The sequence below is a fragment of the Rhinopithecus bieti genome, unplaced genomic scaffold, assembly GCF_001698545.2.
Source record: "Rhinopithecus bieti isolate Rb0 unplaced genomic scaffold, ASM169854v2 scaffold_1618, whole genome shotgun sequence".
Classification (NCBI taxonomy): domain Eukaryota; kingdom Metazoa; phylum Chordata; class Mammalia; order Primates; family Cercopithecidae; genus Rhinopithecus; species Rhinopithecus bieti.
In genome coordinates, this window is record NW_016803937.1 from 4856951 (window position 1) to 4873989 (window position 17039).

Below are 17039 nucleotides of genomic sequence, written 5' to 3' on the forward strand. Positions count from 1 at the left end.
GGAGGGGAGCATGGGTGGGAAGGCGGGTGGGGAGCTTGGGGTCCGGCTGTGGTGGGGCAGCGGGAGGGAGAGGGGAGTGGGGTGTAGTAGGAAGTGGGGAGCATGGGGTGGGGGCCATCGGGGAGGAAGTGTGGGTGGGGAGTGGGGGTGGAAAGCAGGACGGTGGGGCGCTGGCAGGGCCCAGGGTGCAGTGGCCCCGGGAGCCATGTGAGGCCTCCGGGTTTTCCTGGCACAGCACGCATTTCATTCCGACTACTTTGGTTTCATGTCCTCCTAGAACTTTGCCTTGGCCCTTTTTGTAGCTCATTCCCAGCTGGGCAGTTTTATTCTACCACGTCTTCCTCTGGGTCCCCAGGGATGATGAGCCAACCCCACAGGCCCTGAGCGGCCTCTTCCTCTGAGCGCAGCCCTGCCTCTCCCCACTGAACTCCCGGCTCCCCCACTGCCTCCATTCCCTTCATAGTCTGTTGCCATTGTCCCCGTTGGTCCCAAGGCCGCCTTGTCCTTATCCTCACCTAGTGCTTCTCAACACTTTGTATGCCAGGCCCAATTCCCAGGGCATCACCCCCTCAGCTGACTCTGATGAGGATCAACGTGCTGTGTCACCGATGAGGAGACCTCCAGGGGGAGGCTTGCTGGTCCCCTGGGCTCTCAGTGGGGTCCTCCTGTGTTTAGGGCCGAGCCACGACGCCGTATCGTACCCGCATTTCCAATGTGCTCACTCAGAGTCTGGCGCAGAGCCCTGGCTGAGTCACGCTTCGTTGCCTCTGTCCTTTGGGAAGAGGGGAGATTCTGCCTCGGATGTTGAATGAATAAGTGAATCTGTAGAAGAGTAAAGTAAGCCAGCCATCCCCGTGGGGGCTGGTGTGCCCAGGCTTGCGGGCTGGAGTGCTGTTAAAGTCCACCGGGAAGGAAAACCGGCTGCAAGTCCACCCCCGCCAACCAGGGGCTCCCGGAGGTGGAGAGGCCTCCGGGGAACTGGGGGGCAGAGAGGGGAAGTCGCTGGGCCATTGTTACATGGGAGGAAAGGGGCAGGCTTTCCTGCGGCTGAGGTTTCAAGCCAGCTGCGCCCCTCTGGGCCACCGTCCTTGGGGCGTGTGAAAGGTGGAGAATCAGCTTCCTCATGCAGGCATCGCTGACTCTAGCAACACTACCTTATTGGCCTGCCCTTTCCATGCACGATTTTTTTTTTCTTTTGAGATGGAGTCTCACTCTATCTCCAGGCTGGAGTGCAGTGGCATGATCTCAGCTTACTGCAACCTCTGCCTCCTAGACTCAAGCGATTGTCCTACTTCAGCCTCCTGAATAGCTGGGATTACAGGTGTACACCACCATGGGTCGCTAATTTTTATATTTTTAGTAGAGACGGGATTTTGCCAGGTTGGCCAGGCTGGTCTCGAACTCCTGAGCTCAAGTGATCTGCTCGCTTTGGCCTCCCAAAGTGCTGGGATTACAGACATGAGCCACCACGTCCAGCCCCCTGCACTTTTATTAAACCACAAGTTTGTCAAAACAAATCACTTGTTATGTCTGTCCGTATCCATTCATTCCTGCCTGTCTATTCATTCCTGCTCTCTGGGCGTGGAAGTCACACTTCAAAAATCCTGAGAAGGAACTGGTTTTATTCTTTTTTTTTAATTAAAAGAAAAAATTTTTTTGAAACAGAGTCTCACTGTGGCCCAGGCTGGAGGGCAGTGGTGTGATCATAGCTCACTGCAGCCTCAACCTCCTGGGCTCAAGCGATCCTCCTGCCTCAGCCTCCCAAAGTGTTGGGATTACAGGCCTGAGCCACTGTGCCCATCTTCTTTGTTTTACCTTGTAAAATTGCACCCCCAGCTGCAAACTGGGAACTGAAAAGCCTCTGAGAAGTCAAAGATGCCATGCAGATGCCCTTCATTTATTCAGGAAGTATGTATTGAGCACACGTTGGGCATCGTCTGGGTGCTTTGGATGTGCTAGGGAACAAGATTCCTTCCCTGCTGGAGTAGGGCTGAGCAAGCTGAAGGAGCCCTGTAGCTCATTCTGAGCCTTTAAGCTCTTATTTTGCATACAGTTATAATCAACTGCATCATATGCCCCTCTGGCTTGTGGTGAGTCAGAAACAGAGACGGCTGGTGGAGGAAGGCATTTTGAACTTGCCAGCAGAGGCTGTTACTTTGTTTGGAGTTCTGTCATAATCCCTTTCTCAAATTGTTAACAAGAACCCTCTTTATCCTTTCCCTGTTCTCTGGAGGAACTCTAAGTCATCCTTCAAGACCCTGATCAGGACGGGTGCGGTCGGTCGCTCATGCCTGTAGTCCCAGCACTTTGGGAGGCCAGGATTGGGGGATCACAAGGTCAAGAGTTCGAGACCAGCCTGGCCGACATGGTGAAACCCTGTCTATACTAAAAATACAAAAATTAGCCAGGTGTGGTGAAGCGTGCCAGTAATCCCGGCTACCCAGGAGGCTGAGGCAGGAGAATTGCTTGAACCCGGGAGGCGGAGGTTGCAGTGAGCCGAGATCGCGCCACTGCACTCCAGCCTGGGTGACGGAGTGAGACTCCATCTCGGGGAGTAAAAAGAAAAAGACCCTAATCAAACATCACCTCCTCTGCGAAGCCTGTCGTGATCACAACCGTCCAGGCAGAGTGGATTTCCTTCTTTCCTTGATGCTCCTATCACTGCCAGCCACAACTCTTTACCATAGCAGTAATGTCATGGTATTCACACACTACATTTTTGTTTGCCATGGTAGACTGTATATTTTTTGAGGGTAGGGATTGCATGTTTTTCAGCAAAATCCCTGTATCACAGATTGTCAGTAAGTGTTTGTCAAATAACCAACCCACAGCGATGGAAGACGCAGCACAACAGTAAAAAGCAGATACAAGAGTATAAAGCAGTGTGTGCCAGGGCTGTTCAGTGATTGGGAGCCAGACGCTGAATCCCTCAGTGGCCGAGCATCTCCTTGTAGATGCCATAGATGCTGTAATAAGGTCCTCAGAGCCTCCAGGGACTGGTTACAGCCACTCTTCTCTAAGTCAGAGGGTGGAGTCAGGTCTAACACACTAACTCCCATTTAAGGAAGTAGAGAATTATCATTGAAAGAAAGTGCTAGTGCTTTGTCATAGGGGGCAAACCTTTAGCTCTCAGTTTAATTTGGGTGTCCAGATCAGCTTATACCCTGGAGGTTCTGCCGAAGTAATCCTCTTTCTTTTCCTCTGGCCATCCTGCACTCCATTTTCTTATGTTCTCTGTCAAGCTAGGAAAGCTGGGTCATTCACACCTAATGAAAATGTAATGAGTCAGGGATCATTTGAGGAGTCTTCTGCAGGGGATATCAAACCGCATTGACAGTGTGAGCTCCAATGCAGAAACGATGTGCCTACACGCAGATACCCACGCAATGCAGATCACATGAAGAAACAGAGCCTTGACCGGGCGCAGTGGCACATGCCTGTAATCCCAGCTCTTTGGGAGGCTGAGGCGGGCAGATCACCTGAGGTCACGGGTTCGAGGTCAGCCTGGCCAACATGGTGAAAGCCCATGTGTACTAAAACTACAAAAATTAGCCGCGCATGGTGGCAGGCAACTGTAATCCCTGCTACTCGGGAAGCTGAGGCTGGAGAATCGCTTGAACCTGGGAGGCGGAGGTTGCAGTGAGCTGAGATCGTGCCACGGTACTGCAGGCTGGGCAACAGAGCGAGACTTCATCTCAAAAAAAAAAAAAAAGGCTGGGCGCGGTGGCTCACGCCTGTAATCCCAGCACTTTGGGAGGCCGAGACGGGTGGATCACGAGGTCAGGAGATCGAGGCCATCCTGGCTAACATGGTGAAACCCCGTCTCTACTAAAAATACAAAAAAATTAGCCGGGCGTTGCTGGGCGTGGTGGCTCACGCCTGTAATCCCAGCTTTCAGGGAGGCAGAGGCGGGAGGATAGCTTGAGCCCAGGAGTTCGAGACCTGCCTGGGTAATACAGCGAGACCCCGTTCTCCACAAAAGGAAAAAAAAAAAAAAAAAAAAAAAAAAAAAAAAATTAGCCGGGGGGGGGGGGGGCGCCTGTAGTCCCAGCTACTCGGGAGGCTGAGGCAGGAGAATGGCGTAAACCGGGAAGGCGGAGCTTGCAGTGAGCCGAGATCGCGCCACTGCACTCCAGCCTGGGCGACAGAGTGAGATTCCGTCTCAAAAAAAAGAAAAAAAAGAGCCTTTAGTCATTCCCTATAAGGAATAAACCAAAAGGAGTTTATTTCTAGAGTAATGGGTTTTAGTTTTACACTTTTAATATTTTGCAAAGTTTTTTGAGCAGGACAGGAGGGTGTTTTGGTTTGGTTTGGTTTGGTTTTGTCAGTCAGGGGAAGTTATGAAAGTCATTCTGAAAAAAGACAGCAAGTGCTATAGTGATACACGACCTCTTAGTGAGAGCTCTCCCTTCAACTTCAGCCACCAGCCTGGCTCCTTCCAGCCCCAGCCTCAGGCCCCTCCCTCTTACACACATGGGCGCCCGCTGAGCCCTCCTTCCTCTTTGGTGGCGAGAAGACATTTCTCCTTCCTCAGCCTTGCCCCCCTCCCCTTAGCCGCCTGCTAGAAGCCAGGCGCTGCCATGGCGACTACCCAGCTGTCCCCTTGCTCTGGGCAGCAGGATGTAAGAATTCTTTCCCGTTTCCTTTCCTCCTCGCTCCGGGGAGCTCCCTCGGTGGAAGCTGACCACTCAGCTTTTTGGTGTGTGGGTTGTTTTTTCCCTTCCTGAGCCATGTTTGCATAACCTCTCCGGAGTCTCTGTAAAGTTAGGGCAGCCTTAGAGTGAGCTGCAATCTTGCCGCTCTCTGGGGCAACTTCCTCCCGTCCTCCCCTTCCCCCTTTCTTCTGCCTTGCTCTAAGGTTGAGTGTGGGGTTGAAATGCTGAAATGCTTCTCTCGCTTTTCTTTCCGTTGGCCCACAGATAACATAGAGGGTGCCTGTGACATGCCTGGCGTGGTGATCAGTGCTGGGGCCATAACAAGACCCAGACAGGAAAGTAGCTGAAAAGATCAAAAGGACTGACATGAAGAAGTTTCTAGGGTGGTGGGGGACCCTTAATTTCTTAATTTGGCTTTTTTGTGTTTCTCATTATTCTACACCTAGTATGTGTTTTTGTAATGAAAAAAAAAAAGTTGTTCAAAACATTTACAAACGTGTTAAGAGAGTTGTGCGGTGCTTGGCCCGGCCAGATCCTCCTTCCTCCGGGGGTTGGTCCTCCAGCCAGGACTGGCTCTGGGGATACGCAGAGGAGACTAGAATCTCTTTGGGGAGAAGGCCCCCAGTCAATGTGGATCCTGTGTCGGGGCTGCCCTGGTGAGAACACTGGGTGGGCCTGGTCAGAATCTCTTCCTCAGAGCTGACCTGAGCCTGAGATTTCCAGTTTGGGTGGGAGGGGGAAGGGGGAAGGGGCAGGCCTTCCGAGCTTAGTGGGTACCATATGCCGTTTGTAACTTTTGGGGAATTATTAGAGCAGCTCATCCTGGTGGCTTTGGTGATTACAGAGAATTCTTGCCTTTGCTCCCCTTCCTAGCTAGCCACTTTGTGGTCATCCTCCGTTTCCTTTGTCATTGGGTTTTTTTCCACATCCCTTTGACTGCTCAGCAGCTCGGGCTTGTTCTCCCTCACCCCGCTTTAATCCACCCACCCCCCTGCCTGCCTTGGTCCCCGCCCCCACTTGGTTGTCCCGCTGGGTCTCCCTGTGTGGTCCCTCCCACCCCACTGTCTCTCCTTTACCCCTCCGGCCTTTCCCTGCCCCATCCCTCTCTCTTCTTGAGAGGTTGGGAGGAGGGAAGAAGGGGAGGAGGAGGCGAAAAGGCACTTCCAGCACCCAGGGGAAAGGTCAGAGGAGAGCCAGGAGAGGGAAAGGCCAGAGAGGAGAGCCTGTAACAGCCACCAGGGCTGAGCTCCGCTCTGCGCCAGGCAGTGTCCTGAGAACGCTAGGATGCTGATTTGTTGACACAGAGGAACTTACTTAGTAAATGAAGGCAGGGAACCTTGAAGAGATGACCTGGGCATTGGACTAAGGCTCCCTTTACCTGCCTGCAGGGCCCTGCCTGGGGCTTCTAGGTCTCCAGGGGTCCTTTCCAGGAGCCAGAGCTCCATCGTTGGCCTCTGATGAGGCTTCGTAGACCAGCGGAAGGAAGGGTCAGGCGCTTTTGAGAGTGGAGTTTTATTAATGTTAAACATGACAGCTGCCTTTTCATAAGCAAGACTCTCCCTGGGTGGGAAGCTGAGGGCATCCATAGTCTCCAAATCGGGAACTTCCAGTGTGCAATCGGCCTGGGCTCTGAGTGCATAACACCGACCAGAAGGAAACCACGGTCCTCAGGATGGGGCTCCTGACCTTGCTGTATCCTCGGTGAGAAAGGGCTCGGTGTGATGCTGTGCTGCACATCTGAATCCTCGTGGCTTATGGGCAAGCAGAGGAGCTAGAGGCAGCACAGGCAGAAAGGCCTCCCGGTACCCAGGGCTGATGCTCAGTAGCTCTCTTGCTGATGATGGCTGTTTCCTCTCTTGGGGTTGGGGTTTTGGGGAGGGAACACTGGAGGGACTGTCCTGGTGGTCTTTGATGGACGAGCTCAGGAACCATGGACTCTGCAGGAAGCTGCTTCATGCTGTCACTTGCTTAAAATAAAAGGCAGACAGGCAGCAAGGAGGACGTGGGGAACTGAGCTGTGAGCACTTCAGCTTTTCTGCCCTTGAGACCTTTGTCTCGTCTCCTCTCCCAACAGTGAGTTGTCACCATTTCCTCTTCTCCACCTCTTCCTCTCAGCCAGTGGGTCTCAAGGTTCAGCAGCCTCAGAATCACCCTGGGGCTCATCTGAGCACAGTTTCAGAGCTCCACTCCCGGTGTCTGGATCAGTAGGGCTGAGTGGAGCCTGAGTACTCACATTTCTAGTAAGTTCCTGGGTGTTGTGGTGCTGCTGGTCCAAGGACCACACTTTGAGAACTGCTGCTGTAGACTTCAGCAGCTCTGCAGCGGGCAGGGAGGATTGTGTGGCTCATTATCACTTCACCTCTCCAAGCCTTGGTTTCTTCATCTGTGAAATGGGTCTGTGATCTGTGCTGCCCTCACAGAGAAGAAGAATCTGCAATGTGCAGATTCTTGGAGTGGGGCCTAACCCCGCATAAGTGCTTGGTAGACTTGGGGCTCAGTTCCCTCCCAGATCTTCACTGTCTTCCATCTCTCCTCAGGAGAGACTCACAGGAGTGACTCCGTGACTGTGTACCTCGGAGTGCCCCACTCTGAAACCCAGAGCTGGATGCAGAAAGTTGTCCCCATTCTATAGCTGGAACAGCTGAGGCTCAGAGCATGAAGCACCCTCATCTGATGTTCCTTAGCTAGAAGGAAGCCAGCTGGGATGTAGCCCCTGCTGGGATGCGGCCCCGGCTGGGATGTGGCCCTGGTTGGGATGTGGCCCTAGCTGGGATGTGGCTCTGGCTGGCTGATCTCTGGAGTTTGTGCTCTTCTCAGTGCATCAGGTTGCCTTAGCAAACAGTTGTGTGTAAGGGGTATGAGGTGCCAGGAGATAGTGAGAAACGGAGGGCAGACTCTGCCCATCTTGTTAAGGACAGAGCAGTGGACAGTTGTGAGGACGGGCAGGTGCGCCAGTGTTCTGTGGTGGTAGCTGAGATCTCCCGGGGAGAGAGTGTCAGGGGAAAGGAGAAGACGAGGTGGAACCCTGGGGAGTGCCTGTGTGGAGACAGAGCGGGTGGAAGAGCCAGGGAGAAAGTAGAAGGCAGGATCAGCGCTATGAGAACCAAGATAGCACCATGCCCTGGGTGCCATGGGAGGGGAGAAGTTCAAGGAGGGCAGAATTGACAATGGTGTGAAACGCCACCAGTGGGCATGGAGAAGATGCTGTTGGCTTTGGCAATTAGGAGGCCCCTGTGGACCCCTGAGGGCAGTTTCATTGGAGAGGTGTGGGGGGTCAAAAACCAGCAATGATTCCCATCCGCCAAGCCCTTCAGATCTCGTTTCTTTTTCATGTAATCCTCCCAACCACTTTATGAGGTAAGTATTTGACCCATTTTGTGGATGAGGAAACTGAGGTTTAGAGCCATTCAGGACTCTGGTCTGGGTCACAAGGCTAGTACATGTGGGGGTAAGTTTTTAAAGGCTTCTGAAATGTGAACTTGCCATCTGGACGTTGCAGAGAAGGTTAAGGGTGTAGACTGTTCCACTGTGCTGAGGCCTCCAGCAGAAGCAGCTCATGGCATCTGTCTCTGCTGCCTGTGTTTGGGTGAAGTCCTGGGTCCCCTGTCCCCCACTGGGGTTGCCCAGTCTCCCTGTCTCCTCTGTCTAGACCTGGACTGTCAACCTCAGTCTGAAGAGATGGACCCTTGGCCCTGTTGAGGACCAAGTGGCACAGTGGGGGTGATGGAGAGCCCGGGTACCAACCTTCTTCTGGGCAGTTTTGCCATCTTAGTGCATACACACATACACGCACATATATATAACACACATACACATACACAAATACTTGAATATATATACACACACATATGTACACCTGTACTCACAAATATATGTATATACACACATATACAAACACACCTATACACATTATATATATTATACACACAAATATATGTATATATACACATACACAAATATACACACACACACATCACATTAATATATACATGATGGCGTTTCTTTGTGCCCTTTAGTAGATATGCCGGTTTTGCTGTGTATAGGAGTGACAATAGCCCAAGGTAGACGAGGGAGCCTAGGGCTCTCCAGTGCTGATGGGAGGCTGTGACTGCCACTGGGGTTTGTGGACCCGATTTGTTTAGAAGAGGGGAAGTAGCTGAACCAGGGACGAAGAGCTAGCACTTCCCCTTCCACCGCCCAGTGTGAGGTCAAAAGGGGCTGAGAACCTCCTTCAGGGTGAGCCGAGTCGGGGAGAGGCCTCCAGTCTGCCGGGCAGCTACAAAAACGGTGCGCAGACCAACAGGTTTTCTGTCTCAGACTCAGCTGACCTGTCACTGTCGTGCCAGATCTCTAGCAGCAAACATTTGTAAGCACAACGTGACTCGGATTTTCAGAAACAGGCCTGTCAGCAATCTTGTTGACCAAACCATTGTCAGATAAGCACCCAGCAGTCACCTAGCAAACCATGTCCTCTTTACCCCGCTACCCCATGATCATTTAAATGACATCAGGCTACAGTTCTGGAAGGTTCCCAGTGTCCTTGGGGTTGGGGCTGTGACTTACTTATTGTACATCTATCTTGTGCCAGGCCCTGGGCTGGCACTTGGGACACAGGGACAATGCTTGTGGTTCTTCAACAAGAACCTGTGAGCCTACAGGGGCAAGGGGTGTTGCCCAAGGTAGACCTGGGGAGGTGTGAAAGAGGGGAAGGCTGGATGATGTGGAGGGTTGGAGGTGTGGAGAGCACGGCCGGCGTGTGGAGGCACTTGGCAGCTAGCAGAGAGGGCAGACGCTGGAAAAGCCGTGGTGCTCCACAGAGGAGCCGGCCAGAGCCGTGGGAGGGGGGGGACATCGAGAAGAGAGAGACTGGGAGAGCTGGCTCAGCCCGAAGGCTTGGCACTGGGCTGAACACATGGTCAGGGTCCCCAAAAACTGCGTTGGCCCAAAGCAGGGCTAGTAACTTTCCTCCATGGAGGCTTGGGCCAGGGATGGGCAGTTTGGATCCGAGTCTGGGCTGACCACTGTGGAAATGGGAACCTGAGAGTGGTTACCAAGGAAACAGACTCACTGTGTTCTTTTGCTTGTGAAATGCAGTCGGAGGCGAATGTGCAGCCCCTCCTCCCCCTCAGGTCAAGGCTGCCATTTAATTAAGCACTTTGGTGTTGATGCTCTGACAACACTACTCTAAACAGAGCGCTGGCTTCCCAGACACCACGGGGACTGCTGAGAAATGCTCTGGAGTTAAAGGGCTGCTCCCCCACACTCCGAATCTGCACCTGCTGCCTGTGGCTGTGCACTTTGCACCTTAGAAGGGAGGAACTGCCCTCTCTTGCCCCAGTCTCGTTTCCTATGTGCAGTGGCCACTGGCAGACCCACCCTGTGTCAGGAGCTTGAGGTTGGAGGTTCCACCCTGACGGCTAGGTGGGTTTTGTAGCTTTCACATTTAATCACCATGGTCACCTGATACGGGAGGTGTGAAACCACCCCCTTTTGGAAGGATCCCAAATGTCTATCAACTGATGGACTGATAAGCAAAACGTGGTCTCTCCATACAATGGAGTGCTGTCTGGCCACAAAAAAGAGTGAAGTGGTGACCTACACACGCGGCAGCAGGGATGAACCTTGGCGATGTGGCAGTGAGTGCAAGAAGCCAGACCCCAGAGGCCACAGAGCGTATGAGTCCATTTCAATGAAATGTCCAGCAAAGGCCAATCCATAGAGACAGAAAGTGGACGAGTGGTTGCCAGGGCCTGTCCTCACTTCGCACATCCAGTTGGTCACCAGGCCCTGTTGATTCACCTGCGCAGTGTCCCTGAGATCATCCTTCCTTCTATCCGTGCTGCCTTGTCACCTACTGACCCCCAGATGGCCATGGCCTGGTGGGGCAGCTCCCTGGAGAAAGGGGGCTGAGCACACACACCTAAGGTGTCCAGGCCCTTGGCTCTGGCCTCACTGTGTTGTGACTCTGGCCACATCACATGGCCCCTGAGCCTCCAGCCCTTATCTATGAAGGTGATTTGGATGTTGATGATGAAAGTGATCATGGCGTCTCTACCTCATCTACCTCCCAGCATTGTTACAAAGACCAAATGAGATGAAACAGAAGCATGTTTTGTAAACTGAAAAGTGCTATGCCAGTGTGAGTGTTTCCTTTAAGAAACACGTGTGAGATGATCAGTTTCCTTTAAGAAGTAAGTGTAGTGGAGTCCCTGAACCTGGACCCCAGTGAGGATCACATGTTCATGGTCTGCTGAAAGCTGTGAGTTCCTTAGCTCCCGGGGACAGATGGATGATCCATTAGACAGTGCGGCTTCTTATCGAAGGCAGACTTGCTGGTTGCCCTTCCGGTTTTGAGATAATCACCAGGAAGTGAACTTGTCCAGGCCATGTCTCCTTTAGACAGGTGGTTTGTGGCCTTGGGTCTTGGTACTAACTTACGTACTTTGTGTGGGACTCTGCAGGGAGGTACTTAGATTCTAGGGAGAAACGCAGATTGATTTTTTTTTTTAACTCAAAGTGTGATCCTTTGACCAGTAGCATCAGCATCACTGGGGAGCTTCTTAGAAGCGTAAACCCCAGGCGTGTTTAATCAGAAGCTCCATTTAGGAAGATTCCCCCAGTGATGCAAATCCACGCAATGTTTGAGAAGCAAACGTATCACTCTATGATGTCCTTGGGTGCCTGGGAAACCCTCACACCTGCAACTAAATGCCCTGAGAGAGCATCAGTTCATGCAAGTGGCTAACATAAGGTGCATGACTCCAAACCAGTAGCATCCCTATGTGCCGGCAACCACCAGTGAGGAATTGTAATGAGATCTTGGTGATAATGGCAATTAAAATATGAACTAGTTGTGAAGTAAGCTGAATAAGGATATGTGGTCCCCTCAAAAGGCACAGAACTTTGTTGGAAAACACAAAAGGGGTCCCGATTAAATGGGGACACCAACGGTTTAGAGCAGAGGTTCTCAACTAGGGGTGTTCTGCCCCCTTTGGGGGACATCTGCAATGTATGGAGGCATTTTTGTTTGTCATAATTGGTGGGTCCAGGTGAGGGGTGCTGCTCAGCACCCTGCAATTTACAGGACGATCCCTACCAGAGAGAATGATCTGGCCCCAGATGCCAATGGAGCTGATGTTGAACAATTTTGGTTTATCCTAGTGGAGTACACATGCACTCACATGTCACACGCATGCACATGCAATGCACACACACACGTGCACACACTTTTATGTTATGTTATGTTATGTTATTTGAGACAGGATCTCACTTGGCCACCCAGGCTGGAGTACAGTGGTGTGATATCTACTCAACTGCAGTCTCAACCTCCTGGGCTCAAGTGATCCTCCCACCTCAGCCTCCCTGGTAGCTGGGACTACAGGTGCCCGCCACCGTGCCCAGCTAATTTTTTGGTTTTTTTTTTTTTTTTTTTTTTAGAGAGGGGGTTTCGCCATGTTGCCCAGGCTGGTCTCAAGCTCTTAGGCTGAAGTGATCCTCCCACCTTGGCCTCCCAAAGTGCTGGGATTACAGGGGTGAGCCACCACATCCAGCCAATACACACATCACTTTAAAAATTCAAGGATATCAGGCCGGGCGCAGTGGCTCACGCCTGTAATCCCAGCACTTTGGGAGGCCGAGGTGGGTGGATCACAAGGTCAGGAGATTGAGATCATCCTGGCCAACACGGTGAAATCCTGTCTCTACTAAAAATGCAAAAACTTAGCTGGGTGTGGTGGCAGGCCCCTGTAGTTCCAGCTACTCAGGAGGCTGAGGCAGGAGAATGGCGTGAACCCCAGAGACAGAGCTTGCAGTGAGCCGAGATTGCGCCACCGCACTCCAGCCTGGGCAGCAGAGCGAGATTCCGTCTCCAAAAAAAAAAAAAAAAAAAAATTAAAGACTATCAGATGATATTTTGATAACAGAGCAGTGGAGGATGGGAGAACTTAGCATAGTGGATTGTGAAACAGATTTTAAAGTCATGATAATAAAAACAGTGTGGCATTGAAATAAAACTTAATGTGGATCAATGGAATAAAATAGCCCTCAAAGCCATTTTAATAAAAATGACTACATAAGATAGAACAAGCATAACACAGCCAATGGAAAAGGGTTCAGAATTCATTGTTGACCTAATTGCCTAGTCAGTCATAAGTGAAATATCCTGGAGCCATTTCAACAGGCCAAATTTAGAGCCCTTTCTTTGTTTCCTCTTCATACCACCCCCTTGCCCAGGGGGGTTCCTGTCTCTCTACAGTGGTACGAGTCTGATTCCAAGATAGGACTGAGAGATTGAGGCAAAAGAGTTGATGAATTTCTGGTCTACAAAGAGGATGAATTTCTGGTCCCTATAAATAAGATCCACAGTTTCAGCCTTTTAAATTTTCTTTTTTTTTTTTTTGAGGCGGAGTCTCGCTCTGTCGCCCGGGCTGGAGTGCAGTGGCCGGATCTCAGCTCACTGCAAGCTCCGCCTCCCGGGTTCACGCCATTCTCCTGCCTCAGCCTCCCGAGTAGCTGGGACTACAGGCGCCCGCCACCTCGCCCGGCTAGTTTTTTTTTTGTATTTTTTAGTAGAGACGGGGTTTCACCGTGTTAGCCAGGATGGTCTCGATCTCCTGACCTCGTGATCCGCCCGTCTCGGCCTCCCAAAGTGCTGGGATTACAGGCTTGAGCCACCGCGCCCGGCTAAATTTTCATTTTTAAATTTTTTTGGCTGGGCCCTGGCACTGCTGGCAGCGCCCACATCTGTGCAATGGGCCCACCCAGAATTTGAGCCTTGATTGTAGGAAGGCTGTAGGCATTGCAGCCAGAGAGGCCTGGGTTTAAATCCCAGCATGACCTTGAATTCCCTCACAACCTTTAAAATGTCATGTGACTTCTCTGAACCTCCATTTCCCATCTGTGAAATGGGCATGAAGCCTGCAGCGCTGTTGCCAGGATTCAGGAGACAGTGCCAAGAGCAGGGGATGAGTGCTTCCCTCCTGCCCTCTGCACATGGCGCTCCCAGGGAACGGCACCGGGTTCCTGCTGTGCTGCTCCAGGTGCACTCACGGCTCATGGCCTCTCCTCAGGGTCATGACGTTGGGGTGTTTTAACGGAGCACCATGTTCTCTTTTCACTCTTGGCCACAGATGACGTCCGGTTGTTTGCCTTCGTGCGCTTCACCACCGGGGATGCCATGAGCAAGAGGTCCAAGTTCGCTCTCATCACGTGGATCGGCGAGAACGTCAGCGGGCTGCAGCGCGCCAAAACTGGGACGGACAAGACCCTGGTGAAGGAGGTTGTACAGGTACTGAGTTCCTCCAGGGTCTGGAGGTCACCGCTCACCAAGGGTTACCATCCTGCAAGGAGGGAAAGGGCTGGGTTGGACTCCTGGGTCTGTAGCTTAGCTGTGACTTGGGACAAGCCATGCTGTGTCTCGGCACCTGTAAAGCCATTGGTGAAATGTCACCAGAATTACTTCAGGATGCGGGCTAGGAGGAGGTGACTGTGTTTGCGGTTCCACCTATCCCGTAACAGAAGCATGGCAGCTGGGTGCCTGCCTCCGTGGGTAGGGTAGGTTGCTTCTAGAGAAGGGGACTGGTGGGGGGACCAGAATAGCGGCCACTACCTTGTGGCGTCCTGGCTGGCTGTTGGTGATGGTGACAAGGATCCCGTGGGAGAATCCATGTGTGCCCCCTCTGAACAGTGCCTACTGTAAGTCTTTTCCATTCTGACATTTTCAATGTCAGAAACTTCCAACATTGTTCACTTGGGATACGGGTTACGGTCATGTTGAGAAAAGAACACCTGGGCCGGGCGCGGTGGCTCAAGCCTGTAGTCCCAGCACTTTGGGAGGCCGAGACGGGCGGATCACGAGGTCAGGAGATCGAGACCATCCTGGCTAACACGGTGAAACCCCGTCTCTACTAAAATACAAAACTAGCCGGGCGAGGTGGCGGGCGCCTGTAGTCCCAGCTACTCGGGAGGCTGAGGCAGGAGAATGGCGTAAACCCGGGAGGCGGAGCTTGCAGTGAACTGAGATCTGGCCACTGCACTCCAGTCCGGGCGACAGAGCGAGACTCCACCCCCCCCCCCAAAAAAAAAAGAACATCTGAACTCCAAAAAGGTAATCCTGGGGCAGGATAGAGGAGGGAGAAAGGTCTTTCCCTACTACAGGGATCTCCATTTTGCAAAAGGATTTCTCACAACCCATGAACTAGGGAATCTCTCCCTCTTACCACCCCTTTAAACTGTTGTTCAGGTGAGCAGAAATAGTGTGTTACACATCCCTTCAGCAGCTTGTCTGTTACAGAGGGCGGGGGGTACCACTGCCCGTCCTCCACCGTGCACATTGTTTTAAAGATTCAAAGCAGTGTAATTGGTCCATGATAAAACAAACGTTTTAAAAGAATAGACTCAGCTGGGTGCGGTGGCTCACGCCTGTAAATCACAGCACTTTGGAAGGCTGAGGTGGGAGGATTTCTTCGCTAAGCAGTCTGAGACCAACCTGGGCAACCTAGTGAGACCCCATCTCTACAAAACATAAGAAAATAAAATGAGCCAGGCATGGTGGCACATGCTCATAGTCCCAGCTTCTTGGGAGGCTGAGGCGGGAGGTTTGCTGGAACCCAGGAGGTCAAGGCTGCAGTGAGCCACGATCACACCACTGCACTCCAGCCTGGGCAACAGAGCGAGATCCTGTCTCAAAATCAATAAATAAAAATAAAAATAATAGTCTAATGATGAAAGTGGATGATAGCTAAAGACACAGGGTTTCTTTTTGAGGTGATGAAAATGCTCTAAAATTGACTATCGTGGAGGTTGCACGTATCTGTGAATATACCAAACATCACCAATTGTCAAAAACAAAAACAGGCTGGGCACAGTGACTCACACCTGCCATCTCAACACTTTGGGAGGCTTAGGTGGGAGGATTGCCTGTGTCCAAGAGTTCAAGACCAGCCTGGGCAAGATAGTGTTAATATTACTCCATCTCTACAAAAGAATAAAAAATTAGCCAGGTGTGGTGGTGCATACTGGTAGTCCCAGCTACTTGGGAGGCTGAGGTGGGAGGATCACTTGAGCCTAGGAGGTCGAGGCTGCAATGAGCCGAGATCTTGCCGATGCACTCAGCCTGAGTGTGGTGAGACTGAGACCCTGTTGTAAAAAGAAAAACAACAACAAAATGGCTGGCTATCTGCAATGCACTATCTTGAATTGGACCTTAGAACAGAAAAGCCGTGGAAATATGAATCAAGTCAGGAGTTTCATTAATTGTAATGTACCAATGTTGACTTTTTCACTGTGACAGATGTACTGTAGTAATATAAGATGTTAACAATGGGGAAATATGTATGTGTGTGTGTTAAGGAAGGTAATATGGAAACTCGGTACTACCTCTTCCAACTTTTCTGTAAATCCAAAGCTCTTCTAAATAAATTTTTTTTTTTTTTTTTTTTAAGAGAGACGGGTCTCACTATATTGCCCAGGCTGGCCTCAAACTCCTGGGCTTAAGAGTTCCTACATCTCAGCCTCCAAAAGTGCTTGGATTATAGGCCACCACGCCCAGCCCAAAATAAAACGTTTATTTAAAAAATAACAATATGGCCAGGTGCCATGGCTCATGCCTGTAATCTCAGCACTTTGGGAGGGCAAGGCGGGTGGATTACCTAAGGTCAGGAGTTCGAGACCAGCCTGGCCAACATGGCAAAACCCTGTCTCTACTAAAACTACAGAAATTAGCCGGGCGTGGTGGTGGGTGCCTGTAATCCCATCTACTCAGGAGGCTGAGGCAGGAGAATCTCTTGAAACCAGGAGGCAGAAGTTGCAGTGAGCCGAGATCTAGCCACTGCACTCCAGCCTGGGGGACAGAGCGAGTCTCCAAAAATAAATAAATAAAATAAAAAATAATGATAGGACATAATAGAGTCATGTGGTCCCCCTGTCAGTTCCCACTTTTGGACGTCCCTCCTGGCCACTCTCTGGACGGGCTCGCCTCCTGCCTTTCGGCTTTGCTGTGGTCCCAGCCTACAGGTCACACTCTCGTCTGCAGCTGTTTTTTTTTAAGGCTAATGTAATTTCATAAATGATATGGCTGCACCGCCTCTGTAATTCATGGTTTTCTGGTAGCAGAGTGTCCTGGTTCACAAGCGTACTGTCATGTACTAAATGTTCCCCTGTTCTTGGTCTCTTAAGTTGCTTCCAATTTTTATTTTTATAAACAATGTTCCAACCAACATTTTAATACATGCGGCTCCTTTCTTCTGTTGAATTATTCTTTTAGAATACAATCTCGGCAGGTGGGGTTCTGGAGTTAAGAGGCAAGATCATCATTTTTAAAAGGTATGGGCGTCAGATTGGCTTTGAGCAGTGCTAGCACTGTGCCTGGGACCGAGGAAATGCTGA

At 51.3% G+C, this 17039-nt stretch overlaps 1 protein-coding gene across 1 annotated transcript in view; it reads left to right on the forward strand.

The window, feature by feature from the left end:
• COTL1 (coactosin like F-actin binding protein 1) overlaps positions 1 to 17039 on the forward strand; it is a 54779-nt gene that overhangs the window by 14398 nt on the left and 23342 nt on the right. Inside the window, exon 3 of the mRNA XM_017860763.1 lies at positions 13784 to 13941. Within this exon, the coding sequence (XP_017716252.1) occupies positions 13784 to 13941 (158 nt within the window). The remainder of the gene's footprint in view (positions 1 to 13783; positions 13942 to 17039) is intronic.